The 14,369-nt window shown below is 36.4% G+C and overlaps 1 protein-coding gene across 1 annotated transcript in view; it reads right to left on the bottom strand.

The window, feature by feature from the left end:
• Window positions 1–14,369, bottom strand: part of EDC4 (enhancer of mRNA decapping 4) — a 256,361-nt gene that overhangs the window by 86,978 nt on the left and 155,014 nt on the right. Inside the window, exons 19-21 of the mRNA XM_072423087.1 lie at window positions 3,409–3,863; window positions 1,963–2,115; window positions 1,685–1,721 (exon numbers count right to left, since the gene is read on the bottom strand). Coding sequence (XP_072279188.1) covers window positions 1,685–1,721; window positions 1,963–2,115; window positions 3,409–3,863 — 645 coding nt within the window. The remainder of the gene's footprint in view (window positions 1–1,684; window positions 1,722–1,962; window positions 2,116–3,408; window positions 3,864–14,369) is intronic.

The following is a 14,369-nucleotide window of genomic DNA, read 5'->3' as shown; positions in this document are numbered from 1 at the left end:
TGCGTGTTTGATCAAGCTTTGCTGAATCCTGTTCTCATTCACACCTGATTGTCATCTCACTAATAAAAAAACATCAGACTTTGATTCTACTTTCAATTTATTTAGATAATTTACTTTTATTTATTTAGATAATCCTAAGAATGCAATTAGTTTTGCCATATGCAGATACAGTATTGAATTATATTTTTTTTTAATTAAGTACATGACCAAGTATAATAAGTTATGTTTTAGGTTATGTTTCATGTTTACTTAATCTACTTTTTAGAAATCAGATAATGTTTTAGGTCACATTCCTATAAAAATATAAACATTTTAAAGGGTTCACAGACTTTTTAGGAACCAATGTACCTGTGTACAGTGCTTTTCGTTTTTTTTTCTATTGTGGGTGATATCCATCCCATTTCACTTTCATTTCAATTCATTTGAACTGAAAAAACATGATTTATTTCTCCCATGGTATATTCTATGTGCTTAACAATATACAAAAATGATTTACGTTCCTTGTTGTTTTGTATTTATCTCTTTTTTGTTAGCATCATCTACACCTTAAAAGAAATCCTGTCTAAGTTTGCAGGTCCTGTTTGGGACATGCTTATGTTCCAGATTTTTCAGGAGTGTACTGATCAATCTAAACAAAACCCCCAAATCACTGTATTCATATCTAAATTACAATAAAAGAATTAGAAGCGATTAGGTGATTAATGGAGTGAGAGAAAAGGGATTGTAGTTTCCAATCAGAGTGACATCCACCTCTTTTCCAAGGCTCTAAGATTGCTCAAAATGTATTTTATTGTAGTGGTCATTGCGCCTTTTTTAGATGTAACTGTTTGTAAAGCATCAATATGACTATGGAAAATGAAAATGGTGATATGTGTTTTGTGGATATTCGTAGCAAATGTTAGGTGGTGTTAGAGGTAGGATAAAGTTACAACATTGAAGATTCTCAACATTGTTTGGGAAACAAAGGGAGTGTAACACAGATAACAAGCAGAGCCACAGCACATACAAGCAAAAGAAGATTTACCCCCAATGTGTTAGCCTAGGCTTCCTGATTGTGTCACTGCAAATAATCAGGACTGCTGCTACCAGTGGACAACAAAGTCAAGTCCAAGATAAGATGAGCGAAAAGAAAGATGGGGGTTGAGACTATAAAAACTAATTATGTATTTATAACACATTCTTACATATTTATACAGTATATACCAATTTATATCCCAACTCTGTTATAACAGCACAGGATGGTGATATTTTAGGTAGACATAATCACGCTACCGTATACTTTAAAATGACGGTGTCAGTGTAGTATTTTCCGACGCATTTCGCCACGTTTGGCTTCCTCTGGTGTGCATTATTATGCGGCGTTTGAGTACTGGTTATATAGAAATAAAAAGAAATAAATGATTATGTCTGGCTAAAATATCACCATCTTGTGCTGTTATAATTGAGTTGGTGATATATATTGTTATATACTGTATAAATATGTATGAATATGTGTTACAAATACATAATTTGTAAAGTCGAAACCCCCGTCTTGTTCTTCTTTCATCCTACTGATTAAATATACGGGGCGACTATAATATTTACTTTGACGTTGAGATGGGGAACCCACTGTTTATGCAAGTCCAAGATAAAATGAATATACAGAGACACAACTGTTTTATGCATATATTAACTCAGGATTTACCTGTTGTGCTGGAACTTTGAAAGTCTGTATCAGGTGCCTGAAAAAAAAAAAAAAAATGCATTATTAAAAAAAACAAAAAAACACAACAAAATAGACCTCTCCCCCTTTTGCTTTTTAATTCCTTAACAGGTATATGCCATTTTCTGACTTCACACATTACAAATATCATTTTTGTCATCCTAATAAAAATCCAGGTTTGATCAACAGCTGCACAAATACCATGCAACACAAACATTCATAACTATCACTGTCATCAATGTTTATTACTTTCAACATACTTGTTATCTTTAACAGATTTTATGCCAGAACTGGGTGAAGAATTTGAAGATATGCTGGTTTGCCATTCCTTTACAAGCAACCTTGGACTCTGCCCTTTTCCTCCAAAGCTGTTTATTGCAGTTGCCAAACTGGCCACTTCATCATCGTGGTCACTGAAAAATAGGAAAACAGAACACAAAAGTGCACTTTTGCACAATGATTACAAAATTATAACAAAAGTGTACATAAAACCCATTTTTTTCTTATTTTTTCACAATCTGTATTAGGTAGCATACAAAGAGAGTAGTAGTAGAAATCAAGTATCTAACTTTATATTATTATTTAAATGTCTCCTTTGAGATCATCCTTTATTCAAAACCTTTACCCAGAACTCATACCATCCAGGTAAGTCTTTTTACCACTTTACGTCATTACCATAATCCTTCCCTTATTGGGAATTGCTGTAAGTTATCTTTTTACAATTATCTTTATCATTCACCATAAGCATTATAATTACCTCTTAAACCAAATATAAACATATTAGTAACATACCTCTATTACTGATGTAAAAGATGCAACTTTTCCATAAAACTAACAGTCAACTGGGATTCATGACTCACTTGCTAGTTCACTATTACTTTCTATTTGACCAATATTTTTGACAACTACTCTTATGCACATTTACTCTTATCCCATAAAAATTAACCCCAACCACTAACACATTCATTCATTCTATTTGTTTGTTCATTCTGTTTGTATGTCCCTTAATGATCCTTTAATTATGGTTAACTACACACTATAGTTAGTCATCATCCAATACTGCTTCCAATTTATTGTCTTTAGGTCTATTTAAAGTGGGAGCAATCTCCAATCCTGCCCACTGCTGCTGCTGCCCTCATAGACCGCTTCTTTGGCAAAGAATTGTTTAATCTACACCCGGAATCTTTGAAATTTGGATAAGTGATCCCATTTAATAGGATCGATTTTCCCGTTGTCAGCTATTTTTTGGCTAATTTGATCTCAACTATGTCCACATACTGGTAAGACTAAATTGTTAACTAATGTCTATTTGTGCACAGAAAACATTTTTATTTTTTGGAGCCTCCCTAGGTATTTTTGTCTACCTGTTATGGATCCTTTATTATACATTTTAAAGAAATCTAATCTGGGATACAACAATGTTCCTGATCATCCATCATTGTAAGAGGTGCCTCTCCTTTATTTGGGACAGATATGCAGCAGGGATATTGATCTAATTTATCTAAGTGAACTAATATTGAATTTATGGCAAAAACAAACACAATTTGGTCCCAAACAAATTCTGTTACTGTATTTTTTAGGGGTGGATACCATAATTATATTTATTTATCTGTCCCCATCCCAGGCACCATTGTATATGTATTGGAAATTAAAATCCACATTGTGTTAACCGTTAACATTATGATAACTCAAAAACTATATCTTACCTTTCAGTTAAATTATTTCTGGTCTCTCTTGTTATGTCGGGTGCTGCAGGCCAAGGCTGGGATATGGATTCATCTACTTTATCCTGAATGCTTCTTGCCACCACAGTCTCATGACTAACCATTTCATCTTGAGCCCCAGAAGATCCAGTTTCTAATGGTTGGTGCCCATGCTCTGGTACATTACAGTTATGATTTGAAAGAAGGTGTAGGGCAGAAGCTGCAGAGCTCATGCTTGGTGCATGATTTGTGTCTGTATCTTCAGGGGTCAGGCCTAATGATATTGGTGCTGGGTAACTTCTTTGCAGGGTCTCGGAAGCAATCTCGGGAATATCTTGAGACACAGCAGTAGAAGCACTTGAGATAACGTCTGGGGATCGTTCACGAGTAGGTGAAGCCTGGGAAGCCAAAGAAGGTTCCAAGCTTTGCAGTTCCAACGGAATGCTTGAAGGTGTAACCTATTAAAATCAATACAGAAACAAAAATTTGAATAGTTCAGCTTTTAATGTTTTTCAGTATTTCAGGTAGCTATTATCATAATTTCATAAATATATATTTTATGTACAGCTATTTTTTGTGCCTCAAATGTTAGGTAAATGTTTATCTGTTTTCCAGTTTTACATATATGCCTTTCAGTAAATAATCAGTAGTGGATTTTGGAGAAAACTGCTCCAATCTGGATTTAACATTTTCTTAGAAAAAAGGTATATAATTTAATATAAAATTATACACACAGTTGTTTTCAGAATAAATGTGTTTAAAAATTAATATAAATTTTATTTCCATACATACAAATGCACTGTGAACAACATTCTATTTAAAATATAACAAATTTATGGTAGTCCCTAACAAAGTGTAAAAAAGGGAACATAAGGCTGTTTAGAAAAATAGTGTTTGCATTAATAAACTCAAAAGATTCACTGTATAAACTTGCTTTACTTGGAAGCACTGAATATTTCATTTCATAACCACTGAGAACTGCTGCATATCTGTGTTGCATGTAGTCGACCAACTTCTTACACCTGTGAACAGGTCCAAGATGATTGTACTACATTCCACAATTCTTCTGCATTTATTGGTTTTGCCTCGGAAACAGCATTTTTTGTCATCCCCCAAGGTTTTTTATTGGATTAAGGTCCATGGATTGGGCTGGTTCTGGAACAATGTCGTTGTTCATTTACTGCTGTGTATGGGGTTGTTATCTTGTTCAAATACCTATTTCAAAAACATTTCCTCTTTGCCATAAGGCAACATGACCTTTTCAAGTATTTACATGTATTCAAACTGATCTATGATCCCTGGTATGATTTAGGTAGGCCCAACACCATCGTATGAAAATCCTTATATCATGATGCTTGCACCACCATGCTTCACTGCCTTTATAGTTGACTGTGGCTTGAATTTAGTGTTTGGAGGTCGTCTGACAAACACGGACCCAAAAAGACACTCTTGTTTTAATGAGTCCACAAAATGTTGCACCATTTGTCTTTAGGACACAATGCCCCTGATTCATCAATAAAATCCGCGCTCGCTGGAAGCGCGAAAGTACAGTGACTTTTAATACAAGCTCGCCCGTGTAAAGCTGCCGGAGATGCGCGGCTCCGGCCGCGATCTTTTTCAGTTGCTGAATAGCGCGATCGCGTACGATTTCGGATCGCGAATACGAATGCGCGACCGATAATCCGATTCTGCTTGATGAATCAGGGGCAATGTGTTTTTTCGCGAACTGAAACCTCTTAATATCATTGTTTTCAACATTGGGACTTCGCAGGGGTTTCGTGCCAATAGCTTGGCTTTACCATAAGCAATTCTAATTGTAACAGAGAGCGAGAGAGGAACAATCAATTTAGGTTACTCCAATCAGTTTTTTTCTTTGCAATACAGAAGGTTGTACATTTATATGCAAGTAACTTTAAGGACCTAGACCACAGTACTTCTGTAGGTTTATTGACCATTTATTATCTTGACATTAAGTCCCTAGAACAAATTGATTTCAATTGTTTTTTTTCCAACTGGAAACCTAGATTTGTACATTTCTAATATGTAATTCTTTGTATTCATTTTGATATACAGTATAACACAGTGGATTTTAATAATTCATCTAATAATTATGATGTCATTATGTACCATGTTGTTGAATCAACTATTATTGACTTTCTAATTTATTTAAATGTTTGTATGATCCCTATAGTCCCAGAGGTGTTATTCACATATCCCCTGACGAAGTCCCTTGTGGGCGAAACGCGTCGGGTATAAGTTATGGTATAACACCCTTTCCTCAATCTACATTAACAAGTGGGATTTTTCTGACTGTGAACAACCTTCTAAGTCTGCTTTTATATTGTTACATACATATCACTTATCTATTTTTGGTTTTATGCTTTTAATGATATGTTGAACTCAATAAAGTGCAATTTTTATTTCATCAAATCTAAAACCTAGGTGCATTAAAAAGAGCCTCCTTTCTTTCTCCTTTTTGATTACACATCTAATTGTAACTGTACTAACAGGTAAACTTAGACCTTCCTTGGAGCTGATCTCTGGCCGAGTTTGTGACATTTTGGCAATTTTTCTATCCAACTAAATGATGGTTTTCCATTTAAGGGAATAATTGACGTAATCGGGGCAGTAATTGACATCTGTTATTTTCACAGAATATATCACCTCATTAATTGAACTCCATATTGTGACTGTGAACTATTAACTTTTTCTCTTTTTTGTAGAAAAATAATGGAAATTTGATCATTTTTTTCTTCAGGTTTTGATTTGGAATTGAATGTGCCATGATCCCAATGCATTTGTGTGTATGGAAATAAAAGCTAATAAAAAGATTTTAAGCTTGTTTCACTTTTTTTTTTTTTTTTTAGAAATGGTACTCTGCTGGACCTAGTTCTTTCTAACATTGCAGAGCTTATAACATATATGCAAATAAAAGAGAATCTGGGTAGCAGTGACCATAATATGATTTCATTTAATGTAAGCTGTAAACAAGAAACAAAAACAGGAAAGATAAAAACATTTAATTTTAGGAGAGCAAATTTTCTATTAGGGGCGGCCCTCTGTGGCTTGGACTGGGAGACAATATTGTCCTCAAAGAACACAGAACAGAAATGGGAATGTTTCAAGTCTGTTCTACAAAAGCAAACTGAAAAATATATTCCAGTGGGTAATAAGTTTAAGAGGCTAAAATTCAAACCTATGTGGCTCACAGCTGATGTTAAAAAAGCTATAAGGAACAAGAAAAGGGCATTCCAAAAATATAAAAATGAAGGATCAACCTTCATCATTTGTAACCTATAAAGAATATAACAAAATATGTAAAAAGGAGATAAAATGTGCAAAACTTTAAAATGAAAGATTGCAAAGGAAAGTAAGGCAAACCCCCCAAAATTTTCAAAATATATTTATAGCAAAAAGATCAGACCTGAGCATGTAGGCCCCTTAAAGGATGTCGCTGGGTTGGTAACTCAGGATAAAGGCAAGGCAGGTTTACTTAACACTTTTTTTTAGCTCTGTGTACACAAAGGAAAATGGCAGAGCTCAAGTCCAATTCATAATAGCAATGTCACTGCCTTAAATGAGTCACAATGGCTCAGACGGATATCCTCAAAGAGCTGAGCTCTGGTATTTCAAAGCCATTATTTCTAATTTATAAAGACTCGTTAGTCACTGGCAAATCACCGATGGATTGGCGTAAGGTCATTGTGGTTGCTATCTTCAAAAAGGGAGCAAAGTCATTACCAGGTAACTACAGACCTGTTAGTTTAACAACCATAGTTGGAAAGTTCTTAGAGAGCATTTGACACTGTACCCCACAGACGGTTAATATGCAAGTTAGGGTCGATTGACTTTTCTAAACCTATCTGTAAATTGATAGAAAACTCGCTTAAAGATCGCATTCAGAGTGTTGTAATTAATGATTCATACTCTGAATGGTCTAAGGGTATTAGTGGTGTACCCCAGGGTTCAGTGTTGGTACCTTTACTGTGTAACATCTTTAAAAATTATATAGAGTTTGGGATTAAAAGTATCATTTCTGTGTTTGCAGGTGACACCAAAGTATGTAATGGAATTATGTACATACAGGATGTCTATAATCTACAAGCAGACGGTTAATAGAGATAAATGTAAAAATATGCACTTAAGAGCTAACATTCATGCTCATACTGTCTAGGGGGAATACATTTTTACTTTCTTGTATTAAAAGAGGAATAGACTGCAGAGATGAAGACATTATCCTGCCCCTGTACAAAGCATTGGTCAGACCACATCTGGATTATGCAGTCCAGTTTTGGGCACCAGTTCACAAAAAGAACATAGTTGAATTGGAGAGAGTGCAGAGAAGGGCAACTAAACTAATAAAAGGAATGGAGGAACTCCTGACATATTATATATATTATACCTCCAGATATATTATGGAATATACTGGTCATCCAGGGCAGGTTCATTCCAGTCAGCCTCCCAACCCAAGAAAGCTCGAATGACCTTGCTAAATTGCAACTGAAGTATGCTACTTGATTGGATCAGTACAAAGCTGACCTGACCTCAAAATTCAAGAAACAAACAGAAAACAAAGGGGTTCAATAGGCTAACAGATTACAGAAGCCCAAACCCACTTTTCAGCCGAAAAAGGCTGAAACTAGGCCCCAACAACAAGATCAGCAACCCTTTAAACATCTTCTCCAGCTTTATAGCGATCCAGGCATATTTGAATTGGAGGCATATTTCTCTTTAATTGACCTGCCACAGTTACTATAAACTTTTCACACAGCACTTGAAGCACCATGGCTGAAACTATGGTGGCCATCAAAGTCACCTGAACTTCAGAAACATCCTGGTCCAAATGGGTTCTTGGCCCACTATTATGCGAAATTTATTAATACCTTGGCCCCACATATACGTTTTTTTAATCAAATATTATCTGGATGTGATTAGGAAGAGATACTCTTCCTGCAGCAATTTGTATGATCCCTAAACCAAAACGGATACCACTGCTTGGTCCACTTACAGGCCAATTTCCCAATTGAACCTCAATGTCAAAATTTTAGAAAAGTCTTGGCTACCAGGTTAAATAAGGGTAATATTGGCCCTATTGGTAAAGGTCAGGTCAGCTGTAGCCCCAGGCGTCAAGAAACATTGTCTATAGGCTAAATCCATCTGATACATTAGGCAATCTGACCTTTTTGCCTGCTCTGGGCATTAAAAAAAGGCATTTGACACGGTTTTATGGCCCTACCTGTTCTTCGTATTACAAAAGTGAGGTTTTGGCCTAAACTTTATTGGCTGGAAGCCTTATATATGCAATGCCCTATATACTAATCATTTATTCAATATTTGGGATTCCATTCATCTAGGTTTGGGATTTTAAGAGTAACTAGACAGGGGAGTATTTATCTCCTCTGAGACTTGCGCTTTCCATTCAACCCTTAGCTCTAGTTTTCCGTAATCGCCCGGATATTAAAGGTTTAGAGCTAGTTGGCTCCCATAAAAAAAATAGTCTACTTGCAGATGAAGCTCTATTGCTGATCACAAACCCAATTATCTAATTGCCCAACCTACCCAAAATCTTGGCTTCCTTTAGAGAGGTGTCTGGCCTCCACATCAGCCGTAATAAATGTTCTACTTTAAACAAAAATTTGTCCGATGGAATTGTAACATAGCTTAAAAAAGTCCCTCCCTTTTAGATGGGAACCTTTCAAATTGCTGTATTTAAGAGTATATGTCACTGCCTCCTATGAAACATTTAGGCAAATTATCCAGCCCTAATCGAACAGGCCAGATTCTTTTTGGAATCCTGGAAAAAAAAAAAATACAAGATTTCATGGCTCAGTGATAAAGATAATGCTCCTTCTCAGCTTTCTTTACCTCTCATCTGCTTCCCATCTCAATTCCCACTATTAAGGAATAATGCAGAGTGTGATTCTCCAATTTATCTGGGGCAAGGGGAAACCATGGGTACCCAAACAATCCCTATTTCAACTTAAATAAGCTCTCAGTTCCTCATATTTCTAATTATGTGCAGTCCGGTTTGCACACCTATCAGTAAATCACTACACAAGTGATAAATCCATGCTTTCAATAGATGGCCTACTTTGGTTTCCTCCCTCGGCAACGACAAACTTTCAATGGGATGAAACCTGTCAGGGTATGCAAATTTACCTACACTGGTTTGTGTTTTAAAGGGTGTTGTCTAGGGTAACCCTATTCCATATCTGACAGGATTGCCCTAACAATGGCTGTGCTCAACCCAGAAATTTTTTAAAGCTGGGTGGAAAGAAATTTTAGGCGGGTGTCAGTCCTTGTATTGTGACCCAACTCTTCAGTAGCCATCCAAAAAACAGCCGGGTGGTTACTGAAAAGTGCCGGGTGGTGCACCCGGCTAAAAGGGGCTGGGAAGAACACTGATAAGCAAATATTGGATAGGAGTTTTTCAGCTAGTTTACATGGTTGCATGGAAGTAAACCAATTCCAAAGGCCTTAAAGTAGCCCTTTTAAACGTCAAGCCTGCCCATTGCACATTCTGCAAGCCCTGACAAAAGCCTGGAGTTCTCCTGTACCCACAGTATTTCAGGTCAAACTGAAAATGTCATGGTACCTCACAAATGAATAAAAATCAGCTACCCTCAACGATTCCTTTTCATTACTCGATGGTAACATTTAAAACAGTTTGGGAACCATGGATTACACATTATCTACCATCAGATCTTGATTTGTCATTGTTAACCATAACATTTGCAATGATGCACATACCCATGGAAAAATGTTTTCGGGCCAGTGCAATGCTGACATTTGGGATTTTTCTGTACTCCCCCACCTCCGAAAGCCAATCCCACGCTCCTCCCCAGCTACCTTTATTCCTTTGTTTTGTCTGGATCTTGTTGGTTTTGGTTAAAAACTTGCTCAACCTGTCTGTTTAGGTTTAATTGCCAGGGTGCTGTATTGTATTCCTTGGATTATGCAAACTGTAATGGTTTTCGGCCCATGGCATCACTTTTATAAAATTTAAAGTTGTAATTCGGATGACTGAAGTTCCCTTTCCCAGCCGCCCCAATTTATTTGCTGTGGACTACTAAAATGGAGGGCTGACTGAACAAATTGGGAAGATGAATTCTCATGTGTATGTTGTAAATATAAGCAACAAGAGACCTTAGGCCTGGCTGGAAATGCACAACCAGAACTGGATTTTGAAACTAGACAAATGTGGAAGCAAGATTCTGTCGAGAAGATACTCGCTTAAGACGATGCAGAAACTGCAGCCAGATTGACTAGTGCCTAATGAGAGTTGGTGTACAGAAAATACAAAGTGTTATTTTCAGTATGCGTGATCAACTTATGATTATTCCAGAAGTCTGAACCTAATGATAGGTAAGTTTTAGGCATCCCCAGGAAGGGTTGGCTTGACTGGATCTCAAATTAAAAGCTGCAATTCTGCACCAATACAATTAAGTATGGCCCTATGCACACCCTTTATTCCCTTTCCCAGGGAAATAGCCCCTGAATTTAGGATTAGGCTTTTATTTTTCCACACTTAGAAGATGCAAACCCCATTGATGGGAGTAATGTATTTATAGGGATAGCAAGAATTAAGCAACTACAGGTAGTCCCAGAGTAAAGGACATCCAACATACAAAACGAGGGGGCGTTTTGAATGCCTTGCACAAGATATCTTTTGCTAAACACAGCTGAGTTTGAGGGTGATCTTAAGAGCTGAGCTGACCTGTAACATCTTGTAACCCTTTTATGACCAATACAAACTTTGTAGTTGTTTCTTTTCGCATATCAAAGCACAGCTTGCTCCAGAAGTTAATGAATGTTTAGGCTCCAAAAAGTTTTTTTTTTTTTTTTGCTTTGTAATTAACTCAAAGTGAGGATTCTATACTGTCAATGACACCACTCTGCCTAATATGTTGAGACAAATGTCTATCCTAATTGCATTTTTTAAAATAATGTACCTGTTCTGACTTACAAATTCAACTTAAAAACAAACCTACAGTCCCTATGTCATATATATGTAACCTGGGAACTACCTATACTGTAAAGAAAAATTGAAACTACTTGCAAAACATGTCAAACATTATTACAAAACAGTCACACTGTATAAGGATGTATCTAGATCCAAACCTGCACTAATATTCTCCTTGAAGTTGATCCCCAGATGGATGAAGTAACAGTAACCTCTAGCTTGTACTCTAGATTTGTACTATATAAGTTGACAGGGGGGAATCAGAGGTAGCCACTTCAGATAAACTAGCCTGAACTGTCTCCAGCTAATGACCAACTTTTTCAGGCAGATAATACATGAGAAAAAAAGAATGACCAACTTGTTTCACAATGCCTCATATGACTTATATGACTTATTATCCAGGAGGATAATTAGGGTATAAAAGAAAGATTAGATATTACAAAGGTTTTACTAACCAGGGGAATATAGGGAAGTAAAGATGAATTGATGTACTTATTTGGAATTTTTCAATTTAAGGTTTCCTTTGCTACTGAAGTACCTTGGAAATGATTGCTATGGATTTTATGGATCCCCGGGTCAAGTCTGCTAGTGGACACCAGTATCCTCTCAATAGCCCTGATTTATTAAAGCTCTCCAAGGCTGGGGAGAAACACTTTCATCAGTGAAGCTGGGCGATCCAGCATTACTGATGAAAGTGTATTCGCTCAAGCCTTGGAGAGCTTTAATAAATCAGGCCCATTGTTTTAGATTAAAACCCCAGGTTTCCAGGAAAAATAACTTTAAAAAAATTGTACAACATAAACCATTGCTAAGGTAACTTTTCTGTTGACCTATGCTTCTATCTAAAGGCAAATACTAACAGACTAGGAACACTCCTTATATCAAACATTACAAGAGAGTGATATATCATTCATCATCCACGCAAAAAATAAGGATGTACTTAGAAGACCCACTCATCTATGTCTCAGTCTAGTCTGTTTGTGAGACCAATGTAAAATAGAAATGCGGACCTGAGAACATAACAAACTACCAAGGGAACCCCCGATTGGGAGTGTCTGCAGCACTTTCCAGTAATAGTGGTGGCTCAGAGGTTAGCACTCTGGCCTTTGCAGCGCTGGCTCCCAGGTTCAAATCCCGGACAAGACACTATCTGCATGGAGATTGCAGGTTCTCCCCATGTTTGCATGAGTTTCCTGTGGGTACTCTGGTTTCCTCCCACATACCAAAAACATGCAGTTAGGTTAATTGGCTTCTCACCCAAAATTGACCTTAGACAGTAATAAAGACATATGACTATGGTAGGGACATTAGATTGTGAGTTCCTTGGAGGGACTGCTAGTGACATTACTACGGACTTTGTAAAGCACTGAATACTGTTTAATAATAATACTAATAATATTATTGGTAAAGTAACCAATCTACTCACTTTCCAACAAGACTACTATAATAGTAGTACAAAGTAAAAGACAAAGTGGGGATTGGTCTTTTTAGATCTGGGCTAACAAATAAGGAACACTGTGGCTGTGGCGGTGTGTGCTAAGAGGGCCCTAGTGCTTTCCCTAAATTACAATATACAGGTTGACAAACCGAAAATCCGAGGAATACAGGGAATGCAGTAACTGTTTGGCCACATATGTTTTGATGGCGCTGTTCTCCAGAAACAGCTGTTAGATCTTGCTTGCTACACTAAACACATGTTGAGACGTCCCTGGAACTGTGCCAAATGTTCGCGGGTGCTGTGAGAGGAAGGCTGGTCTGTGTGTGGAGGTGAGTATAACCTTCAAAAATCTGGAATTTTCAAAAATCTGGCGCACCTCAGATGCGGAGGTTGCCAGATTTTTGAATGTCAACTATGTATTTTAATATTTTTATAAAAAAAATTTAGAATGGGAAAATAATAAAGACAAAGGAGCCAAAAGCAAGAGAATTACAATCTTCATAAGCATAAAAACTACAAAAAGTTGGGGGGAATAAGAGGTTAAAAGAACCAGGAGATGGGCAAATCTAAAAACAAGTCTAAAGAAAGAAATTGACATAAACCATGATTCCCAAGCATAAAGTTGAAAACTAATAGACCTTTCTAGGAGATGCAGATCTTGTGGCCGAGAGGTTGTTAATGGAGATTGAAGAATCTTTATGTGAAAAGCTACATATTTCACAAATATAAAAATATACATCAAAACCAGTGAAATATACCCGTAATTTCTCATATAAAGAAACATCTGAAAATTGATTGAGTAAAGAACAAAGAAAAAAGGTTCCAAAAAATTAGGGAAAAAGAAAAGGTAAAAAGAAAATAAACAATGGGAAGGAGATACGTTTCCACACCCCCCCCCCACAATATTCTTTGGAAGAATTTCAAAGTGATCCAAAGTAATATACAATTTCAAGCTTTTATTGTTAATGGTGAAAGTGAAGTTGACATTTGACATAATCCAGTTGCATTTCTGTTTAGTGAAATCTAAAAGAATAGATAAGGATTTCCTAAAGCAGGCAATAGTAATGCACGTGGCCAGTAAAAAAAAAAAAAACAAAAAAAAACAAATCAAGTTGCTTAATCAGTTTAGGTAATTGGGCATCAGATTTTAGGAAGAGGTTACAGTTTTTTTTGAGGTAGAATAATGTAGGTAACTGAATAAATAAGCTTATAGATCCTAATCCAAAACCAAATCACACAGGAACACATCCACCATATGTGTAAAAATGCACATATCTTCTAAAACATAAATGGGATTAGGAATATATTGGGAATCACTTTATGAAGTCCAATGGGGACTAAATGTCAAATGAGAATTGTCTTACAGTTTCTTTCCGATTCCTACTGAGAAATTAGAATTTATGGAGCAGATCAAACAGTGAAAGTTATACCAACAAAATTCTACTTCTTAGGGAGGGGTGAAGTAGAGATGAAGAGAAATAATATCTCCAAAAATCTTCAATGCTGTTTTTTCAACAATTGAATTAAATATCATGAAATCCAGGGCTAAATTCATGATTGGCC

The sequence above is a fragment of the Pyxicephalus adspersus genome, chromosome 9 (genome assembly GCF_032062135.1).
Source record: "Pyxicephalus adspersus chromosome 9, UCB_Pads_2.0, whole genome shotgun sequence".
NCBI lineage: Eukaryota > Metazoa > Chordata > Amphibia > Anura > Pyxicephalidae > Pyxicephalus > Pyxicephalus adspersus.
The sequence above is the reverse complement of the archived record's forward strand: the minus strand, read 5'-3'. Positions and strand labels throughout refer to the sequence as shown.